Source organism: Mycetomoellerius zeteki, unplaced genomic scaffold (genome assembly GCF_001594055.1).
Source record: "Mycetomoellerius zeteki isolate Tzet28-1 unplaced genomic scaffold, Tzet1.0 scaffold421, whole genome shotgun sequence".
Lineage (NCBI taxonomy): Eukaryota > Metazoa > Arthropoda > Insecta > Hymenoptera > Formicidae > Mycetomoellerius > Mycetomoellerius zeteki.
Genome location: NW_017257416.1, coordinates 264,850 through 286,485, shown reverse-complemented (window position 1 = coordinate 286,485; position 21,636 = coordinate 264,850). Strand labels below are relative to the sequence as shown.

Genomic DNA, 21,636 nt, shown 5'->3' with positions numbered 1-21,636 from the left:
CTGAAAATTTTTTGTTGCACCTCCAAAATAATTATATAGGACGCTCGATCTAATTGCCAGAATACATCAAATACGATAGAGAGCACCATTAGCGGTCAAAGTTAGATGTTTCGAATAATATAATATGATAATATAATATATTCTTTATTAAATCAATCTATTTTAGATATGATTACGCGCCGATAACTTTCGAACTTTCAACACTCTGAAATGCTAACAATCCCCCCTAAATTAAATTAGAAAAACTGTAAAGAACTTATTGCGAAAAATGCATTTTGGTTCTAGCCTGATTGTTAGAATATTAAAATTTTTTGTAACATTGTTCATGTTTGAGATTTCTACGTAATTATTTTAATGGTTCAAATTATTTTTAGATCTGTATCTAGCTAAATTTGTATATATTTCAACAAAATCATTTTTTCCATGAAGATATTTTAAAAGGGAGAATCGGACTCCGTCCTCCTTTATTAACTTTATTATTCAAAGAAATTTGAAAGTGAAGTTTTGCTTGTGCCAAAAAAGACCCAGATTATACACGGAAGGTTAAATAATGAAAATTTAGAACGATAACGTTGACCGGAGAGAATCACGTGAGATTTCGAAAATTTGTCCATCGAATATTTCGCGGCTGATCCGGGATGGTCTACGCGAATTCTTTTTCCGATCATTTGTACCTAGGTACGTAAAAATCGGACGATTCGACGATACCGCGGCGCGTCTTTCGGCACCGCGAAACGAAAAATATATCGGGCATGTTTACCTCGCTTTGGTCTACATATAATTCGGCCACGTCTCAATGCCAGACACGTAGCGATGTGCGTATTGCGCGTAGGGCGTGGACACGTGTGGATGGCCCATCTGCGTACTCGCGTGCGAATGGTGCGCGTTATGGGCGGATATGTACTGGACTGGCGGAAGGGGAGGCTGCAGCTCGTGGTACCTGACCATCTCCTGAGTCCTGTCCTCCCATGACGATACCTCCGCGATCGCCTGTTCTGAACAGTGACGCTTGATCGGTCTCTCGATCTCCTCCTCGTATCTGGAAGCGAAGCAAAATGTCCCGACATCTCATAAATCATACAGAAATAAAAACATGATAACAAAAGAATCGACAAGGTAATTTCAAGAAATCTACCGATTCATTTTACAACATCCCTCTTACTTTTGTTCGATGTTAATAAATGTTGTTTGCATCGAATGAAGAATGAAGAGAGGACATGTAAAATTATAAATAAAATAGTAAGTTTATGTAGCAATAAAAGATAGAAGTATAATCTCTCAAAAATTTTCATATAAATAACGCATGACCACGCATTGATCAACGAGCGTTTAACTTTTCGCGTCATATAAGATGATTTTTATAATTTAATCGTTTCTTCTACCAAAATTTAAGAAGCGCCTTCTCCCTTTTAGACTCACGCCGCCATATTTGTCTCGAATGTCCAGATTTTTACTTGATGGTCTCTATTTTAAGTGCAACTCGTTTTAAGTCGAAAATTTTAAAGTACTGCTGTTGACTCTACATTCTTCTTAGGATGCACCTCGATTTAAAGTCATTGTGAAAAAGCGTAATTATGGCGGTCTCTCTACCTGTTGAGTAACCATTGCGAGGCGGTGGTGACTTGCACGGGTGGGTACTGGTGTATTGGTGCAGTCTGGGGCGGTAAGTATTGGTCGAGCTCATTGCTCTCGACCTCGCACTCCTGGAAGTTCACCGGGAGATTCAGGCCTAGCCCGCCCAAAGTGCCGAGGCCATTTAACTGGTTCTCCTCGCCGGGGAGGCCATCTCCGACCTCGATATACCGAAGATCAACCGCCGGTTGTTGATGGGGGGACTCACTCGACGGCGTGCCGCTGATCAAATCCTGGTAATATACCGTGTTGTTCTGCGGAAGCTGATTGCTCTGCGAATCAAGCATCATTTCGCAGAACGTCAACGATTAGAACAATTAGCTGGGGATGCAAACAACTTGCGCACATGCGAAAGCTTTGAATAATTATATTTACGAGAAGTCGACCTCTTTGCGGTTCTGAACTCAATATAATACATTGTAGTAGTCTATCGCGTAATTATTCAAACGTTCGAGTCTGTACGCAATTTAATCGACAATTATATAATTTTTTTATATTAAGGAAAAATCGATTCTGAAATATTCAAATGAAACGCCCGATCAAAGCAGGTCTTAGCGCTAAATTTTAATAATACTTTTTTATATAAATTTTATAATTTTCAGTTCAAGCAAGCTGCTAATCATTTGTCAATTCTGAAATACGGTCCTAGACTAAAGCTAGAATATACACTCCAGCTATTACATATGTAATATCGCAGATTAAATTGTATCTTTGTAATTCTTATAATTTTATAATTTTTGCAATTTTATAAAACTTAATAATTTTATTAACTTTTATAATTTTTTAGTATTTTTATAAATTCTTTCAAATAATAAAAATTCTTTGATTTATATTAGATCGACCTAAGCTGATCAGTCAATTAGATGAAATTGAAGAAGAAATATTTGATTTTTGCTCTCATGTGCGAGAAATAGTTTTGGACCGTAAATTACTCTTTTCTCTATTAAATATTATATAATAATCACAAAATGAAAATTAAATAGCAGACAACTTATATACTCTGTAAAGTTAAATTACTATTATCATTAATGTTTATTGTTAATTTTGCAATAATCTTATCAACATAAATAATCTTAAAATAGCAGAAACATGCAAGTATCATTAATATAAGTATTAATTATCTAAATCACTTCTCATCAAATCGAAAATTCTCGTCACAAAACGATCACAAGGGACGTGTTGGATACCTGATTGATATAGTGCTGTCCCCTGGGCGTCGTAGGGGGTGTCGGCGGTGAAAGACCCTGACTGGGTGTCGTGGGTGGCGAAGAGCTTACGCCACTCTGCGGTGAATTGGGTCCTTGAACGCCTCTAGGACTCATGTCCTCCTGCTTCAACGACCTGGTAACGCTGAAAGTCACGTTGCTCTGACTCCTCGTGGGCGAACTCTCCCGGCCGGAGGACGGCCCGTTCTGCTTCCGACGTCGTGGTTGATACTTGTAATCGGGGTGCTCGCGTTTGTGGATAACACGCAGGCGGTCGGCCTCCTCGATGAAGGGTTTCTTGTCATTGTCGGACAGGAGACTATACACGATCAATCGTAAAAAATTTTAATAATTTTCGTACATATTACACGAGCTTTGCAGTATATATTGCCTATATATTGTTCTAATATTTGTGATATTTTTTATTTAATTAATATATTAATGCTTTGACACCTTCGCATGACTCTTATTTGTACTTGTTCTCTTGAGATATTTTATAATAATGGATTTTGGAAACTATGAAATTTTTCTTGAAAGAGTCTCGCACTAATTATATAGAAAATTAGGTTAAAAATACTATCCATTATTAAAATATAAAAAGAGAACAAGGGTAAAAAAAATCATACGCAGATGTCATGCAAAGTATTAATATAAATATTAATATATTAATTAAATAAAAATATTACAAAATAATACATTGAAAACGCTTAAAGCAATAAAAAAGCTTTATACGTTTTAGTTTACTTTTGAGTGCATCTGAGCACCTCAAAATTGGTTAGATACGCGTCAATAAATAAGTAATAATGAATAAATAATCATAAGCTTGTGTCCAACAACAATAACTGAACGATAATTAAAGAAACCTCAAATCAAATAAAATTTTTCCGAAAATATCACCTATCAGCATTATTATATGACTAGATAGAGAATAATCTATTATTGAATCTTGTGTGTATGATTCTTGTTAACTACATTATAAGCTACATAATATATAAGAATTAACTCATTTTATCATACGGAAAGGATATTTTTGTTGAAATATCTAAAAATTTAGATACAGATCTGAAAATAATTTTATTTGAACTAACAAAATATTTGTAGAACGCTCAAACCCCTCTTTTATCTTTTATTATTTGATTAACTTGTGATTAAGCTGACCCTGATGTTTAAGCTAATAATTCATCCATGACATCATCATAGATAAAGCCTATTGGATAAAACATCATAGATTAAACCTAACTATAAACATCAAATTAAGTTAATCAAAAAATGAAAAATCGGACTGGTTGCTAGAATGTTAAAACTTTGCAGCAACATTGCTCATCATACTTGAGTTTCCTATGTAATTATTTTGACGATCCAACAATATTCTTTTCAGATCTGTATCTACCTAATTTTTTAGCAAGATCATTCTTTCTATGCAGGACCTAATTTTTCATATAATTAGTGCAGGGTGCTTTTCAAATAATGTTGTAATTTTTAGATTTACATCACGTAGCAATTCCCGGACTTGGCCATGAAATCTGTCGTCGGCTCGACGTGATTCACGTCTCTCGCGTCGCGTGTATTATACACAAGCGAGCGACCGTCTCTCCTCACGCCATTCGTGGCCGAGCGTTTCTCGCTATCCGGCATCAGAAGAGGCTTGGAACGAGAGCGTTTCCATCGGCGTCTGATATATACTCTCGAAGAGACGAAATGGGGGGTCTGGTTAGTGTTTCTGGACGCGTTAAGACGCTCGAAGGCGCGCACAACTTAGTCCGCCTCGCAGAGCGACTCGACGGGTGCGGGGCTCGGTGCACAGTTACGGTCCTTAAATGCTCTTTGTGTTTATATTCCCACTGGGCTCATAAACCCCGCAGCCGATAAGGTTTTCCGGTGTAATAGAGAACGTCCGAGAGATTCCGGGATTTCCGTCGTGCTACGCCAACCGACGACTTGTGTCACCTTACACCCCTGTATCAGACTAGAGATTGAAATTGAATTTAACCAATCGAAAGAAAGAAAACCGATATCAAGTTTAGTAAATTTTGCTTTGATCGATCAAATTCAATCTCAATCCGATATAGACGATTGAGAAATTCACATTTTTTTACCCTTTAAACGTTCCATATAACACAGATCTTCAAATGACAATTTTCCTAAAAACGTCCAGAAGATGACTCTATCATCTTGAAGACGTTCCCAGAATATCTCTCGGATAAAGTGTACTGTGTGAGGTCCTGTCATTGTATTAATAATAAACTCATCCCTGCAATATGCAGGATGATCTCAGATTCGCCGCGCTTTCTCTCAAGATATCTCCGATTCAGGTCGTCAGCGTCCGCTTCTTCTGAGTTTGATATCTCTTTCACACATTGGAATTGCTAATATGTTTCTTTAAGCATCGTAAGGCTAGGTTCACAACCTTGCTTTAAGAGGCCGCAAGCCGTAAGCTTTAAGTTGTAAATGACGATCGGCCACGCAGAACTTATGCTTTTAGGTCGTAAGAATTGAGTTTTGTTCAATTCGCTTAAATCTAACGGTTAAAGCCTAAAGACTGCGCAGTTTAAAGACAGAAATTATTGTCACTTGTTAATCTCTTTCGACTTATGACTTAAGGCTTCTTAAAGCAAGGTTGTGGACCTAGCCTCAATAATATGCGTTGCTCAAAGTGCAAAATAAAGTGGAAGAGAATGTCATGAGAACCGTTTGAGGAAGCTGGTAATACATCATCTGGAGTATTCGCAAGCTCGGGATTTAAATCCCACGACGGGAGCTAAGCTCTCGAGCGGGTTGACACACGTTGAAGGCACATATCTCAAGCTTAACCGGTGGTGTTCTGTCACCGACAAGAAGGAGGGAAAAAGAAGAGCTGTAGATGGAGAGAGATGAAGAGAGAAAATCCATCTGGTCAATGGACTTGCCACGAGCTTTTTTTGGCCAATGGGTGCAGACGATAGCGAGCGACGTCGCAGCCTCTCTTTTTCTTCGCCAGATGCAACGCGGGATCAGCCAATTTAGATCTGCCTCTCGCCAGTATCTCTACGAGGTTATTTGTACATACGTATTAAATGTTATAAAGGAGAGGGAAGAAGAAGAGAGAAATTCACACGGCCGAAGGTCGCATGATACTCAATCTCGATGAATCCTCTCATCGTGGGATTCTAATTGAATTATCACGCTTGTCATCCCGAGTAACCGTCGACAAATCGCGAAATTGTCCGACTTTCTCGAAGCGTTCCTTGAAACACTCTTCTAAACAGACTATAATCGCTTGATAGGATGCATAATGTGACTAGACGTCCCGATTTCGGCGGGACAGTCCTGCTTTTGAAGTGCTTGTCCCGTCGTTCTGCCAAATATGTCAAACGTTCCGATTTTAACAAACAGATTCCGCTGAAAAATATTTTATAAATTTTAAAATCATATACGCAAAAAAATATTTTGCTGCTCCAGCTAGAATTATAACTGTTTTTTATATCTGATAGAAAATTATGTCTCATACGCGTAGAATTTATATAGTACAAATCTAAATTCTATTTCTGTCATCTATATGATTAGATACAATACATATCCAATATCGCAGTATTTGTTAGAAATTTATCTATTCCAGCTATTTTTCGTACTTAGATAAGTTTCGCTGTAACTGCAAGATCACTTTTTTAAGTGATATAGAATATGTATTATTGCTTCCAGTGTAGATAGCGGAAAGCTCAATTTTGAATTTTAAAAACTTGTATTTTAAAAACAATATTAACAAAAATTAATTTTAATTTCCGTTGCCAAGAATTTCTTCTTATAAAATTCATCTATAAAATTCATCTATAGAATTCATCTTCCTTGTTAAAACAGATAATTTCAAATGATAAAAAAAATAATTGTACTATTTTTTTAAAATAAATCGTTATTATTGTATTTATCTTTATATTCATACATCTTCCTGAAAAATCTGATCATATTAAGAATGCAAAATTTCAACTAATAATAGTTTCATGAAAAGCGGAGTTTCATAAAAAGCAACTTGATTTTCGCGAACGTAGAACCTATTTCGAACGGCGATACAATTCTAAACTCTCAGTCATGACCACAAAGGCAATTTGCGCTTAGAAACCGATAGTGGCTACTGTGAAAAAATAAAAGTTATCGCATTCGAAGGAAGTCCGATGTGTGAAGGAATCGTTCCTTCCGGGAGATAAGACGGATTTACCTGTTCTCGTCACGCGTTATTTGCTTGCGGGCCTGGAGATGCGAAGGGGCAGGTTCGGAAAAATTCACCTGACGGACACAAGGCGCCTATTGTGGTCCCCGGGGGCCTCTTTATCTCCGACAGGAACCGGCCGGCAGCTGCGAGCACGCGCCAAGGATGAACCGGGGATATCTGTTTTCCTTTTGTCGACAAACACATCGCGTTTGGAGTATCCGAATGGCAATACGTTTCGAGACAACAAGAGAGAGAAAGAAGGAGAACGACAGAATGTGAGAAAAAGATTTATTTTCAGACACTGGCACCTGGCCCTCTTATCAGGATTGACGTGAGACAAGTCGGCGTCGAAGTCCGACAGGATTCGACACGTCGATTGACGTAGTAGATTAAAATATTTGTGCTAAAGGGGACTTGTCATTTTATATCGCAGCTTTACATTTTCGTTGTGTAAATTGTAAAATTTTACGAAAAAAACGAAGAATTGTTACAGAGGATAGTTACAAAGATTAACATCAGAAGTACTGAGTGATTATTATTGACTTTCTATTTTTTATATTAATATTATTTCTTATATAAAAGATAGGATTCTGTGTGTGAAATTTTTCTACTTTACTAAGCGAATAAATTACAATGAAAATAAAGAAAGTGATAAAAAAAACTAAATATTTCATTCTAGTGTAAAGGATATAATTACTAAAAAATCAAAAAATTTCAGTACTCTATCTTTTATACAAGAAATAAGATTAATATAAAAAATAGAAACGATCAAATAATAACTACTCGGTACTTTTAATATCAATCTTTATCTCTATTCTTATTTCTCTTCGCAAAATTTCAATAAGTAAGAAATGTTGGTATTTTTCTAGTGTTAAGATAAGTAGAAAATTAAGATAGAAAATTAGTTAATAGAAGAGGAACATGAAGATAAGAAATGACAGACTAGGGTTTGCATGAAAATTGTACAATAATTGGATACTTGTAAATGTAAATTAGTGTAAAATGTAGAAAAAAAAGAAAAACTATAATATTTAAAATATTAAGATAAGAAATAAATGTAGATTTAAGTAATAGTATGTAGGATTTTAATTAGCTATTAATCATAAAATGGATGTGTGAAGTTAAAAGAAATTATAAACTAATTGTAAGTCCCTTCTTAGCGAATAAGCTGAAGAAATAAATTTCTATTCTATAACATTTTACAATTTATCATCGTAATTTCGCTTCAATTTCTGTTTTCAGAGATATGTCTTTTCAATTTTCATATTTTTCCATATTAATCATATAACTATTTACTTTTTGCATGTATAAGGTCGCAAACATCATTATAATTCAAGTGTAACGATATCTCCTTTATCCACTTGTCATTTCGTGAACCACCGCGCCCCATCGATGTTGCGATCTGTACATACACCGATCTTTGTAAGCCATGATCGTCGTTGAACTTCGCCGTTTTATCGGTTCCATCAGTTGGCAAGCAACTCCGACCGCGTAGCGCAATCGCTCTAGCACTGTGTTCATTACCGAAGATGACTGTATCATTTGTTTCTGCGCGAGGGTGGAATCAAAACGTCAGAGTGGCGCACGGCGACGTCTCTCAATCGACGATCGATCGCGCAAATTCGATTCTTTGCATGCGACGTAAAGTGCTCAAAGATTTGTCTAGTTTATTCGCGCGTATTACGGGGCCTTGGCACAGTCACGAAAAATACCTCTCGCGTACTTGGACGAGAACGTGTTAATTGCCACTAGGTCCATATCGAAGAGGTGTTAAATAATGACTTTTTAAGAACCGAAAACCGTAGGTCAACGTAACGTCCCAAGGACGGCTTTTGTTTCTTCCGAATTGTGCAAGCGACTGGAGTAATACCGATTTTGGTATCCGAATCTTCAATTTCGTCTCTGACATATGTTCTTTCTCCTTCCCATATAAGGTCTAGTCACGCACGAAAGTAGATAATAGTGAATAGCGAATGTCGTTTGGTTCCATTGATGCGTGTTTATAGACCAATAGATCGCTAATGAGTCCCGATACGGCGTTAGGAAAAAAAATCGATTGATCTTTAATACCGTGCGGCGTCTTATCTTTCGGCGAAAGCTCCGTCGTGACAATCGTCGAGGATATCGATCGTCGATCTTTGGCGAGCGATCGCGATCGCGGTCGGTGTTATTAAATGATTCGCGACGGGGGTCCTTGTCGGCGCGTCCTCTGATGATCATTTATATGGCCCACTGGGGCACCTCGTTAGTCCCAACCAGGAAACAGAATCGTCCACAAGTCATCTTGGAGCCCGCGTATACAGGATGTATAAAAAATTGCGTACGTGTGCATACGTTGCGCGTATGTTTTATGTTTTATTTATTTGAAGTATAAAAACTCGCCCAAACTTCCAAGTGAAACCGATCAAGTCGATCGACTTCAATGGAAACAAATCTAAACGTTTCATCTCCTCGATTTCTATCTTTTCACTTACACGACAGTAGGAAAAAAACATTTAACTCTCAATTACAGTGTTAGGTATCAAAAGAGCACTGCTAAGCCAATCTTTTTATGTTAAAAATAATTTTATTATTTTCAATTTTTTAATTTTTAACAAAATATTATATTCAATTTTTGAAATATATAGTTTCAAAATAAAAAAATATCCATATTAACGATATGCATTTAGTAAGTAATAAATTAAATGTGAGTCAAATTTAATACATTTTCTTAAATTGTTCACCTTCAGTGTCTTAATTAAATTAACATTTTGATCAGGAACAGTAGCGGCCTAGAAATAATTAAAAATAACTCAAAATGGATATCATTTAACATGATAAATTTAATATGAAAACTACACCTAAGTTTTAAGCGTTCTATTCAAAGTTCACAGAATGCAAGTTCTGTGATTCTTCGCCTTACAATTGATAGAGAAAGGATCAAAGTTATTTTTACTTACAATTTAAAACCTCATAGTACATACAAATTGCACATATAATTATCCAAAATTTTTCGCTTCAAATTTAAATAAATAGACCGTTCCTGCACTGAGAAAAATGTCAGGTTGGATTAATTGGAATTCTAACTGAAAATAGAAACAGAATTTTCTAGTTAAATCTAGAATTCTAGTTGAGTAACTGGAATTTTGATTAATATAATTATAGTTTTCTAGTTCGTTTTCAACCACTTTCTTCAGAATGTAATTGAGGGTTAAACATGTTTTGAAAAGAGAGAAAGACTTTTTAAAAACGAAATCGTCATGACGGGGAAACGAGTGTTAAAGGAATTTATCTGGCTGTAAAGACAGGACCGCCGACATCACGCAAAGTGTGTTCTTCGCTGTTACATATGCGACCCGAGTTCATGGGTCTCGAGAAGCAGGAACACTTGTACCACGTGCAGCCTAAGCGCCACGTGGTATGAGTGTGTTAATGTGTATACATAAGTATATATATATATATATATGTATAGCTGACTCAAAAAAAGGAGCATTCGCGAATTCGTTGGTAAAAATAGAACTGGTTACGTACAAACAAGTGGTCGCAAGAATTGGAACGAAGTGACTCTAAACTTTTGTGTTTGTCGCGTAATCTTCATTGGATGATATTATAATTCTACCCAGCGATTTTAATTGAAATTTAAGCGAAATACACGCTGTGTCTTACACAAGTAAACACGATTCCAAAACGGTTAAGCATTACCTATTTATTTTTCGATGACTAATTTTTTTTAGCTTCAATCACATTTAAAAATCATTAAGCCCAGATCTACAATAGATTTTTAAGTCTTAAGCCATAAGAATGGACGAATCACAATCAATTATTCTCCTCGTATTCGAATGTAATTGGTCAATTTCTTACGGCTTAAGGGGATGTTAAAGTTGTCCTACTTCACCTCATTTCCATTCGGTGAAAAATCTCCCAATTGGATTTACGGATTGCAAAATTATTAGTACAGAATTAAAGTACGCACAAACAGGACCTCAGCTGCACTGGATTTCATGAGAAAATCGAAAAAAAGTTTAAAATTCGTTAAAAATTCACTTACTTTTAGCTCGTACAGCTGTCACTTGAGGTATACATTTGCTTGATATAAGAGTTTTATAGTCCATATCTTGAAAATAAGTATGCAGCTGAGGTCACATTACTGGAACGAACGATACCGAGTTTGTAGAACTAAGATTGAAAGTCTAGAAAAAAAGCCTTTTCACAGAATGGAAAATACGTGTATACGGATGCTTTGCGAAGACTGGGACTGTTAACAGAGCCGAAATTCCGTATAGTAATAGTTGCGCGGTCTTGTGATAGATGGTGCTGGCATATGTTAGATAAGGACAGATGTATGCGTTTAAGTGAGATAGAACGATATATAATATAATGTAAGAAATGAATCAAAGATGTTACTATTATCGAATTTGGAATTAAAAAAATCTGTACTATCGACCTCGATCAAGTTCGGTAATCAGTTTAGGATCCCCAATATCTATTGTAGGTCCTGGTTAAATCGATGATAAAAACACAGGTGGTTTCGAATTGACGACAGCTGAAATGATCAGCAGCACATTTCCATCCTTTCGGTTCACGATCCGATTTTCTACGAATAAGACGAGCACGAACGAAGATCAGCAAGCGCGATTCTCTCGCATGGCTGGTCGCCGCCTGGCGAGCTCGCATCTGTGAGAGAATCGAGCTTATCAGATCGAGAGAACGGAGAGGCATCCGATTGAAGACACGTGGTGCCGATTAATTTTATCGAAACAGTGTCTTTCCGCCAGGCAAGAAGACCGCTGAAACTTTATTCGTCGGTTGCAGAACACTTGAGTGCGCACTTACGTTTAATCATCCTCAACTGTGCGACTTTTATACGATCAAAATTGAATCGAGAAGAAAAATTGGAGCAAAAGTTTACATTAAATTGAAGCAAAGATTTAGTTAAATCTTATCGGATTTGGAGCTAAATAATTTTATAATACAAAGACAACGAAAAAGAGGAGCATAAAGAACAAAAAAATTATCTATAATAAATACTCCACCGGCAATGAGTTAGTTTATTTAAAGGAACAGTTTTATAATTATAAATTCTGGAAAATTTAAATTTATAAATAATAAATAAAATACAATTCGATTCCTATTATGATAAAAATATTAAAGCTTTCACAAATATGAGAATTTTTATCAAATTTTTATACAGTTCGAAACAACGTATAAAAATCTGTAATGAAATTTTAAAACTCATATAGAAAAACAATTTTGCTGAAACATCTAAACAAGCTAAATACCGATTTGAAAATAATTTTGTTGAATCATCAAAACAATTACGTAGAATTCTCAAATATGATGAGTAATGTTGTAAAAAATTTTGACATTCTAGCAATCAGTTTGTCCTTTCTAAAAATTTTGATAGTCTAACAAAATTATTTTCAGATCTGTATCTAGCTAAATTTTTAGATTTTTCAGCAAAATCGTTCTCTCTGTGTAAAAAAAAACATCAACAAGATTTTAAGTAATTGTTAAGTATATAGATTGTAACGTAGATTGTAAAGTATCTAAGATTTTACGCTAATCTAAAATAATTATAAATGCCGTGCCTCTTCTAGGATTTGTCACGTTATACTGATTTACGCTACCGTTCCGCCTGACAGTTCAAAATATTGACGCGAGCACAAAGAAAGTGCCACACTCACCGCCATAACTTTCCTAGTGTTTTCGACAGCTCGGCGTTGTGAAGCTGGGGATACTGATCGGCCAGTTTTCGCCTTGCAGCCTGGGCCCATACCATAAACGCGTTCATGGGCCTCTTGACGTGGGCCGCCCTTTTGTCGCCGGAGCCCCTGCAATTCGAAGACATTATCTTCATTGGAAACGATACACCTCTACAAATTTACGTGAACGTACGTAAAATTCTAAATATATTAATGGAGATTTTTCTTCAATATTACGCTTGCAAGAAACATTTCCTATATAGTTAATTTGATTGGATGCATTCGTACACAAATATTGGTGTAAAAATATGTGTTTAATGTATACAAAATAATGTATACAAAACAGATTTATAAAAAAACCAAAAATCCTTAATACACTTTATTGTACTGTTAAGTAACATCTGTATTTTATAATTTAAATTATTTGCATTTTACTTTTACACATTAAATCAGTGTACAACAGCTTTAATATGCAATAATGCATATTAGTGCGTCCAAATTCGCTATTAGCCATAATCACTGTTGATTGTGCCGTATGTTCTGAATGATTAATAATTCAATCTGTTATATAGATCGTAAGATTCTTATGCAACTAATTTTACCATAACTACGCTCTTATTATTTTTGCAATTAACACACTTGGTGTTTTACTGCTCTTCCGGTATTTTAATTTCTCTCGCGATATAACTTCGATAAAAATATTTTTATGAATCATATCAATATACAATAACTCATGAAATTGATGAATTCATATCACTGTTTTCTTTTAAAAATTCATGAATGAAAATGTGTTTCGATATGCAACTGTAAGTACTGAAAGATTGCGTAGTTCATGTTATGTACACTATAGAATTTCAGTATTGACAGTGTATTAAATATATATATAAGCGACGAACCAGCCGATATCTACCGCAAAATAATAAATATTTATTTGTTTACATGTTACATTAATATTATAAGGCTGTTTTCGTCGCTTGCCTTCTGAATCAATTAATAAATAATAATTAATAATAAATTAATTAATTAATAGATAATATATTTGAAGTATCTTAGAAATCAATTTATATAAAAGGCTTTATGATGTTGAGTTTTGAGGTCTGTCTTTTATTAGGACCTTCGGTTGCTTAGGACCTTTTCTGGAGGAAGACTTGTGATTCTCAACTTAGCTGAATGGATTTCAAACCCTGTGAATCTCACCTCTTCTAAATTACTTAACGTGTAGTACTGGGTCTCTGCTGAGGCAGAGATTCTGGAAATTCTCGGGCAAAAGAAGAAGCATAAATAATTGTGTACATTCAATTAATTTCGTGAGTCACGGAATATCATACAGGGAAAGAAGAGACTCAGTGAGTTCCTTCAAACTTTCACAGAATCGCTAGGATCTCTGCTGTCGTATAACTTTAAGAAACGCGTCTTAATAAGCAAAAAAACATTTTGAAACATTGCAGCAACGTTTTAAATTTTTTAAAAGCTTCTTGCTTATGGGGTACAACGTCGATGGATTTTTCAAATTGTTTGATAGAAATAAAAGCTAAATGCAACGGCTTGAAGGATTTTCTCTCTTCCTCCTTCTCTCTATCCACCTATCCGGTCGACCATTCTGGCGGATAATCTGGTGACTTGCAGAAGAAAATAACCAGAGGCGACGGGGCATGGTATATACATACACACGCACACACAAACACGTATCCGTATCGGGCTCTGCTTGGCGCGGGCTACCCCCGGGTCATCCTGGCGAGCGGCGCGGAGCGTTTAAAACCGGCCTTAAAATAACACCGTGGCTGCCGACGTGTGACGGGTAGGAATGGACGTATCCCTTTCTTTCCGAGAAGATGACTTCATAAAACTTTTGCCCCATCCAGAGCCGGGGATCGACGTGACTGACGTGATTGCCGCGTCAGGAGAGATATCCTGGGCCTCCGTTTCCCCCTTCTCCCTCTCCCTGTTTTTCTTTTTACCCTTAATCGAGGATTCTTTAAGGACTCGCGCGCGGCCGCCCTGAGCGGACGGCGTGAAGAACGGTCGGCATACGGTATACGGCATTATTTTCTGTTGGGAATCGTTAGGTGGATAAAGAGACAGACAGTGCTTATTATGCATTCTAAAATGCTGCCGAGGCAATCGAATTAAGGTACGAACGCACAGATCGAATCTAACGGTACTGACGATATATAAACAATATCAGATTGGTATATACAGAAAAATACATACTATACGTAAATAATAATTGTTTCAAGTAGTTCATATGTCCGCTTTATCAAGTTCGTCGCAAGCATTAAATTTATTCAAAATATATTCTGAATCCTGTACTTCGTAATCAAGATTATTAAATTAAAACGAATTCGGTTTACTTATTATAAAGTCGTTTCTTTGATCAATTTTATAATATTCTTCAAAAGAAAATTAATTCTTGTTTTGAGTACATATGATAATAAGTTTTTTAAATTTCTAATAAATTTTAAGATTATTATCAAGAAAACATTTTTTGTTAAAGATAATCTTTGCTTAAAAGGAATAAAGTACATTGAATAATCACTTTTTTTAGTAATACAATGATATTTTTCTGTGTGTGCGCATATTGCTTGAAATCCTCAAAAATTTTTGTACTTAAAACAAGATAAATATATATTTGGGCATTGAACAAAAAAAAGTGAAGATTCTAAATGTAAAAAGTTATACAAGCGAACAAACCATTAGTATACATGGATGTGTTCTGCGCATTTCTGTTCTTTGAAATACCAGGAGCACTTAATTAAGTAATGATCTTACTTTTCTTTTTTTTAATACACAACTTTACAAATACTTTCTAAAAATATTAAAGTATATGTAAGAATCACTTAATAATTTTTGTATAACTCATAAAAATGACGAAAACTAACTCAGACACGAACGACTCATTGTGTGGAGAAAAGGACCAATCAGAAAATCATCGTATGATTAAGAATTAAAATAGTTAATTAACTAAAAAAATTTACTAAATCTCAATATATATTTCTTTGAATAGTAAACATTTACTTACTCAATAAAAAATGATAGTTAAATTAAATTAATAGTTTTTGTATCAAATAAATATATATTTACATTTAATAAATATTTACTTAGAACTATTCAAATACATATTTATTAAAATTTAGTTTTTGGGTGTAATAAATAAGAGTTCCAAAATTGATGATCAAGATTAATATATAAAAGCAAGGTTAATATAAAAGAAATCAAATATAATATATGAAAAAGTTACGTTACATTCCATGTTTTGATTCACTTTTGAGCCATCTTCAAATCGCAAATATATTATATTAAAAACAGAATACAGAGTTGAAAGAATAGTACATCTGTGATAGGCTATAATGAGCCATTTTGCGAGGATTAGAGATCATAAATGATTGAAGATCACGAGGAGAAAATTTTCATGTGTATTTATTGCCTCAAAATATATTTATCACGATCGATTTCTGATAAAAACGGGATGAAAGAATCGGTCTGGATGATTCCAAGAGAAACGGAGCTCGAAGGGACAATCTGTTAGCAACAGCTCATAGGATGTAATCGGACCTATGAGCGTTCGATTCGCGCGGGGATTACACGGGGATAAGCGTGGCGAACGTGCGTAACGCGGGTGAAAAGGACTCCGGCGCGCGTCTCAAGGATTCGAAAGCGGTCCCGCGGTACATTTCGGCCTCTTTGAAATGAGAGGGGCGTTAAATCCGTGTGTAAACCCGCGGAGCCGTTGGTAATTAGCGTGGGCTCACTAACGAGGGTTTTCACGGCGCTCCTCGACGCGAGCGCGCGGCACACACGACGCGCGCGCTTTACCTGGATAAACGCAAAAAAAGAAAGAAGGAACATACATACGATGCGTGCGACTCTGCGTTCGCGACGAAGGCGTGGTACCGTGCAAAATGGCACAAATGCACTGCCTTGCAACGGTAAAGCCCAAGACACAATGCGAGGGAGTAGCGATAGCGATAGGAATAACACAGTTTCAACCTATCAGAAAACTGTGTATTCCGATGTATCCGATTTCTGATAGATTGAAATCGTGTTATTCCTATCGCTATCGCTATTCCCTCGCATTGTGTCTTGAGCTTAAGAAACGTGCGCAATCCTGCAAACACACAATAGAGTAGTAAGCCTTAAGTCTTAAGAAATTGACCAATCATAGTCGATTATTCTTCTTACATTCGACTGTGATTGATCAATTTCTTAAGGCTTAAGGCTTACTACACCTACTGTGTTTGCCGACTAAGAACGATATCATGCTAAGCCCGGAATCAGACGTATTGAAGATTGAGATTGAAGATTGAAGATTGAAATTTAACCAATAAGGACAAGGAAATTTTAACTCCTATTGTTTAGATTGATCAAATTTCAATATCTCAATCTTCAATACTCGGTTTGATTCCAATCTAATAATATCACGGGAAAAAATTGTTCCTACCGTAGTTAATTTTAGATAAAATATATTTGTTGCCGTAACTATAAATTTATAAACGGCAAAATATATATATGGTTTGCTGTTGCTGCTATAACAAAGTATCACAGCTAAAATATTAGTTACAATACCTACTTATATTTCAGCTATCCATATTTTATACCTACTATTTAGTTAACAAACGCAGTTTTTAGTTTTTAATTACGGTAGCGACTTTCTTTTTTATGTAAAAAAAAATGAAAGAGACAATAACGCGATAATTCAATAATTCAATCCTGCATTCAATTCTGCATCTTGAATATGGTTTCCATTGAACACGATTTTACGTTTAAGCCTCCACCAGCCAAGTTGTCCTTTGAAGGCATAGTCGATATTTTGATTATGGATTCTGATAGATAAATTTAAATCTGTAAAATGTAAGTAAAATGTAATCCAACTTCTGTGATTACAGTAAATAGTAGAAGTTCATTATTAAAGCTTTCACAAATATACAAAAATTTGTTTCAGATTTTTATGCAATCTGCAATGGAACAATATAATATAAAAATTTGCACTGAAACTCAAAGATCCAGGTTGCTAATGAAAGATACAAAATGTCACGTGGCTAATGGAGGATTAATAATCACGAATCAAAATACAATATAGTGATCATAGCTTCTGTGAGATGCGCGATATACTTTCATCGAAATCCATGGGAATTAAAAAAAACCGGTCGATTTTATCAGGGCTCTATCGCTGGGAATAAACACTGCACCCTTGCATCCATTCCCCCTGAGATAACCCCATAATTGAGGGTTAGCGATAAGCGCGCGTAACGATACACTCTGTGATTTCTGTCGTGGCCCATTCCGCTCTATGATCTAACCGCATACCTAGCGCGTAATCACTTTTCTTCGTCATTCCGTTGAATTTTTCTAAAGTCTTATCTTTGACGTTCGCGACAGTCGCGATCTTCTGGGCATTTTTTTTGTATGCGATTAACGACGTTGAGATTATAGGATGAAATCATAAACCAGTCTTTTCATACATGATCATTTCCTCCCGGGAAAATCGGCATTCTATATTTCATTCATGATAGATTTCTAGTTGAGACAATTTTAAAGTTCCTGTAATATGTTTCAAAGAGAACACTTTGCCTCGTAATATCATTTGCCATGTTGACGTCTTTTTGTAATTTCAAAATCGATTCCCGAATTAAGATATATTCAAACTTTTTATTAAGATTTTCTAGAGACATCTATAAATAATTTTCTAGATATAGAAAATTTCATATCTTATAAAAAATTCTGCCATTCTTGAAAAAAAAAGTAAGATTTCACTTCAAAGAATTTAATATTTTATTATTAGTTTTACGTAATATAATCACGTAATTCCGTTTTCATATTTAATATTTAAAGAACCGAGTAGTCATTATTAACCATTTCTATTTTTTAGATTAATATTACATTTCTTGCGTAAAAAAGTAGGATCCTGAAATTTTTTTATTTTTCAATAATGTTCTTTATACTGATTTTTATTTTAAATACTGAAATTTATATTCTTTATATTGATAAAATATTTAATTTTTCATCATTTTCTATAGTAATTTATTCAATTAATCATTTTAATGAATAAGAAACGTTGCTATTTTTAGTATTAACGTAACATAAGTGCGTCTATAAATGCTTTGATAAGATACAATACTTTCCAGTTCTTAGAAAATTTTTTAATCTTCCTGATAGATTCTTTCATTCTATTTTTTTTTACCAGAGTAATTATAATCGTCGCAACAACTAGAAATATCATATCGCGGTATCGGCAGCCATTACGGCAGCTGGAAGATCGGAAAGCGCGTTGCACAATTTTGCGCATATCGAGGTCGCGCTCGCGATTTTATCGAGTTCGCCGGCGATCTAATGATTTTTCATCGGCTAATGCCGAATGACGCGTCGAGGACACCGCTCGATGACTTTGCTTCTAAAGTGCAGGAAGACATAGCGCTTCATTTTTTCTCTTTCTTTTCTTCTTTTTCTCCCCCCCTCTCTCTCTCTCTCTCTCTCTCTCTCTCTCTCTCTCGAGTCGTTATCAGGTCGCTATTTTAAGATCGCCTGCCTTCCCACGATGGAGGAGAGCCGACGAGCGGGACGCGCAGGACGCGGCGATCGGGCATTAATTAGCCAATTTGCGTTAATTGGCGTCCGAGGACATTTTTCCGCGGAGACGCGCGTTTCCCAGGCCGGGGAAACGAGTGCGTCATAATTGAGTTAGCGTTACGTATTTTTAAGGCCGCGCCACACTTCCTCGCCCGCTTCTTCTCTCCCCGACGGCTTCGTCGCGCCGTTCCTTTTCTCCTTCTTTCTCTCCTCTGGTTTTTTCCCCCCTCGCGCGAGTTAAGTCCACGAGGCACGGCCACATGCGTATGTTAACGCGTCGCTAATGCGACTCGCGGTGATTAAAACGCTTTGCGAAAACACTGAGAATCGAGGAAGCTTAGCCAGAAAAGGAAAAAAAAAGAAATATTTTTCTTGGAAACGTCTTCGACGATTTATTAATTATTCCGATCTAAACGGAAAAAATATAAAACGTCAAGAGTGGAAGCATTAAAATGAAATATCAACGTGAGAAATACATCTAGAATATTTTATTTGTCATATATATAATGAAGTAACTTTGCACAAATTCTGATCATATTAATTTTTCTCAGCTCCTTTCGGATCGCTGAATTTTTTTGTTGACGGCAAAAATCTCTTTCCATCATTCTCTTTTTGGATATTTACTTCTCTTGTATATTTTGTTATTATATATTAATTTTCTGTTCAATCGTATATTGATGTAAGTTTTACATTTTACATCGTAGATTTATGATTATAAAATGAAAAGATTCACATATTCATTTTGGTATTTTATTTATAAGCAACATGTTAACTTTGTATATACAACTATACTCTTGTTTTTCTTTCTATCATCAGGTCTCCACATAGCGTGTTTAGTTTCATTTTTAGTTCTCTTTATAGCTAGCCACCTTTGGTGAATCTCAAGTTTACTAATTATAGATCTATCAGTTATTAAACTATATGCGAAAATTATAAACAGAAGTCATTTTTATCTCCCTTACCAAAACGAATAAAAATAATGTTCTTTATATATACTCTATAAAAAGAAAACATTTAAAGTATTATTGAAAAAACTTATATCCAGAGAGAATTCTTTCAAAAAGAATTCAGTTGTTATGTCATCAACTTAAAATTCATTTTCAAACACAAAAAGAATTCTTTATCTGAAGAGTTCTGAGAAGAATTTTTTTTTGCTGAAAATGAACTCAGAATTGATGACATATGACTGAACTCTTTTTATGCTATTTGGAATAGATCTTATAAGATTTTTTTATATCGATTAATAGTAAATAGAAGCATGAACAATTTTCCGAATTCTTTCCACCGCGCTCGAACGAAACCATATTTGATCAACACACAGAGCATTCCATTCCAACAGCAACGTTCTATCAATATTGCAGTATATAACACGCAATGTTGCTGTAAATTTCTGTATATTGTATGCCGTATGGATAGACATAATAAGACCTCGCATTTCTATAAAATTGACATCAGTTTAGAAAGAGTGAAATAACTTGAATTCTCTCTCTTTCTCTTAAGTATCGAATTAAAGAGAGATGCTAATATATGGTTTACAATTTTCTTTCTAACGAGATTGGGCAGTATTTACAGTTCTTCTTTTAAGACCGTCTTAAGTAATGTTTGAATATGCGCTATGATTCACATGACATCTTATGAACTTTCTATAATAAGTTATTAATAATAAATTTAAGCTTTTAGCCGTAAAAAATTGACCAATCACGGTCAAAGTGAGAAGAATAATCGACTATGATTGATTCCTTAAAATTGAAAATTTAATGTGATTCTACAATAAATCAATAGTCCTAAATCTTATCGGTAAAGTTGAATCACCGATTAAGGCCCGATTGCACCAATGTTTTTTTAATTTTAAGCGTAGCTTGAAACTCTCGCTTAAAACTCTCCCTTTCTGTCTCTCTATCGACTTTAAAAAAAAAGAGATTTTTAAGCTTCGCTTAAAGTCAAAATAACGTTGGGGCAACCGGGCCTAAAACTAAACGGTGGTATTCACAGTCTGTTCTTATTTTAAGACCGTCTTAAGATGCTAATACGGCTCTCTGATTGATTCATATCTTAAGACTGTACTTAAGACGGTCTTAAATATAAGATCCAACTATGAATATCGGCCTAAGACTTTCGACTGCAGACTCATTGTAGAATAGCATAAGCATAAAGCTAGGTAACAGCTTATTGTAGAAAGCTCATTAAGACCATACTTAAGACAGTCTTAAATATAAGAAACGATTACGAATATATCGGCCTATATCTACTTATTATGTTTACGAACAAAATGACGATTCGAAGGCGAGAAAAAAGTACGAGTTTGCCACGTAATACACTTACTTGGTGGCAACAGGTACCAAAGTCCAGTCGTATCCTTGGAGAACCTTGG

At 35.3% G+C, this 21,636-nt stretch overlaps 1 protein-coding gene across 1 annotated transcript in view; it reads right to left on the bottom strand.

Annotated features, from left to right (window-relative positions):
• Nucleotides 1-512: 512 nt before the first annotated feature.
• Nucleotides 513-21,636, bottom strand: part of LOC108726435 (transcription factor SOX-9) — a 30,365-nt gene continuing 9,241 nt past the window's right edge. Inside the window, exons 2-6 of the mRNA XM_018454008.1 lie at nucleotides 21,588-21,631; nucleotides 12,684-12,830; nucleotides 2,820-3,156; nucleotides 1,591-1,904; nucleotides 513-1,039 (exon numbers count right to left, since the gene is read on the bottom strand). Coding sequence (XP_018309510.1) covers nucleotides 772-1,039; nucleotides 1,591-1,904; nucleotides 2,820-3,156; nucleotides 12,684-12,830; nucleotides 21,588-21,631 — 1,110 coding nt within the window. The 3' untranslated portion in view covers nucleotides 513-771. The remainder of the gene's footprint in view (nucleotides 1,040-1,590; nucleotides 1,905-2,819; nucleotides 3,157-12,683; nucleotides 12,831-21,587; nucleotides 21,632-21,636) is intronic.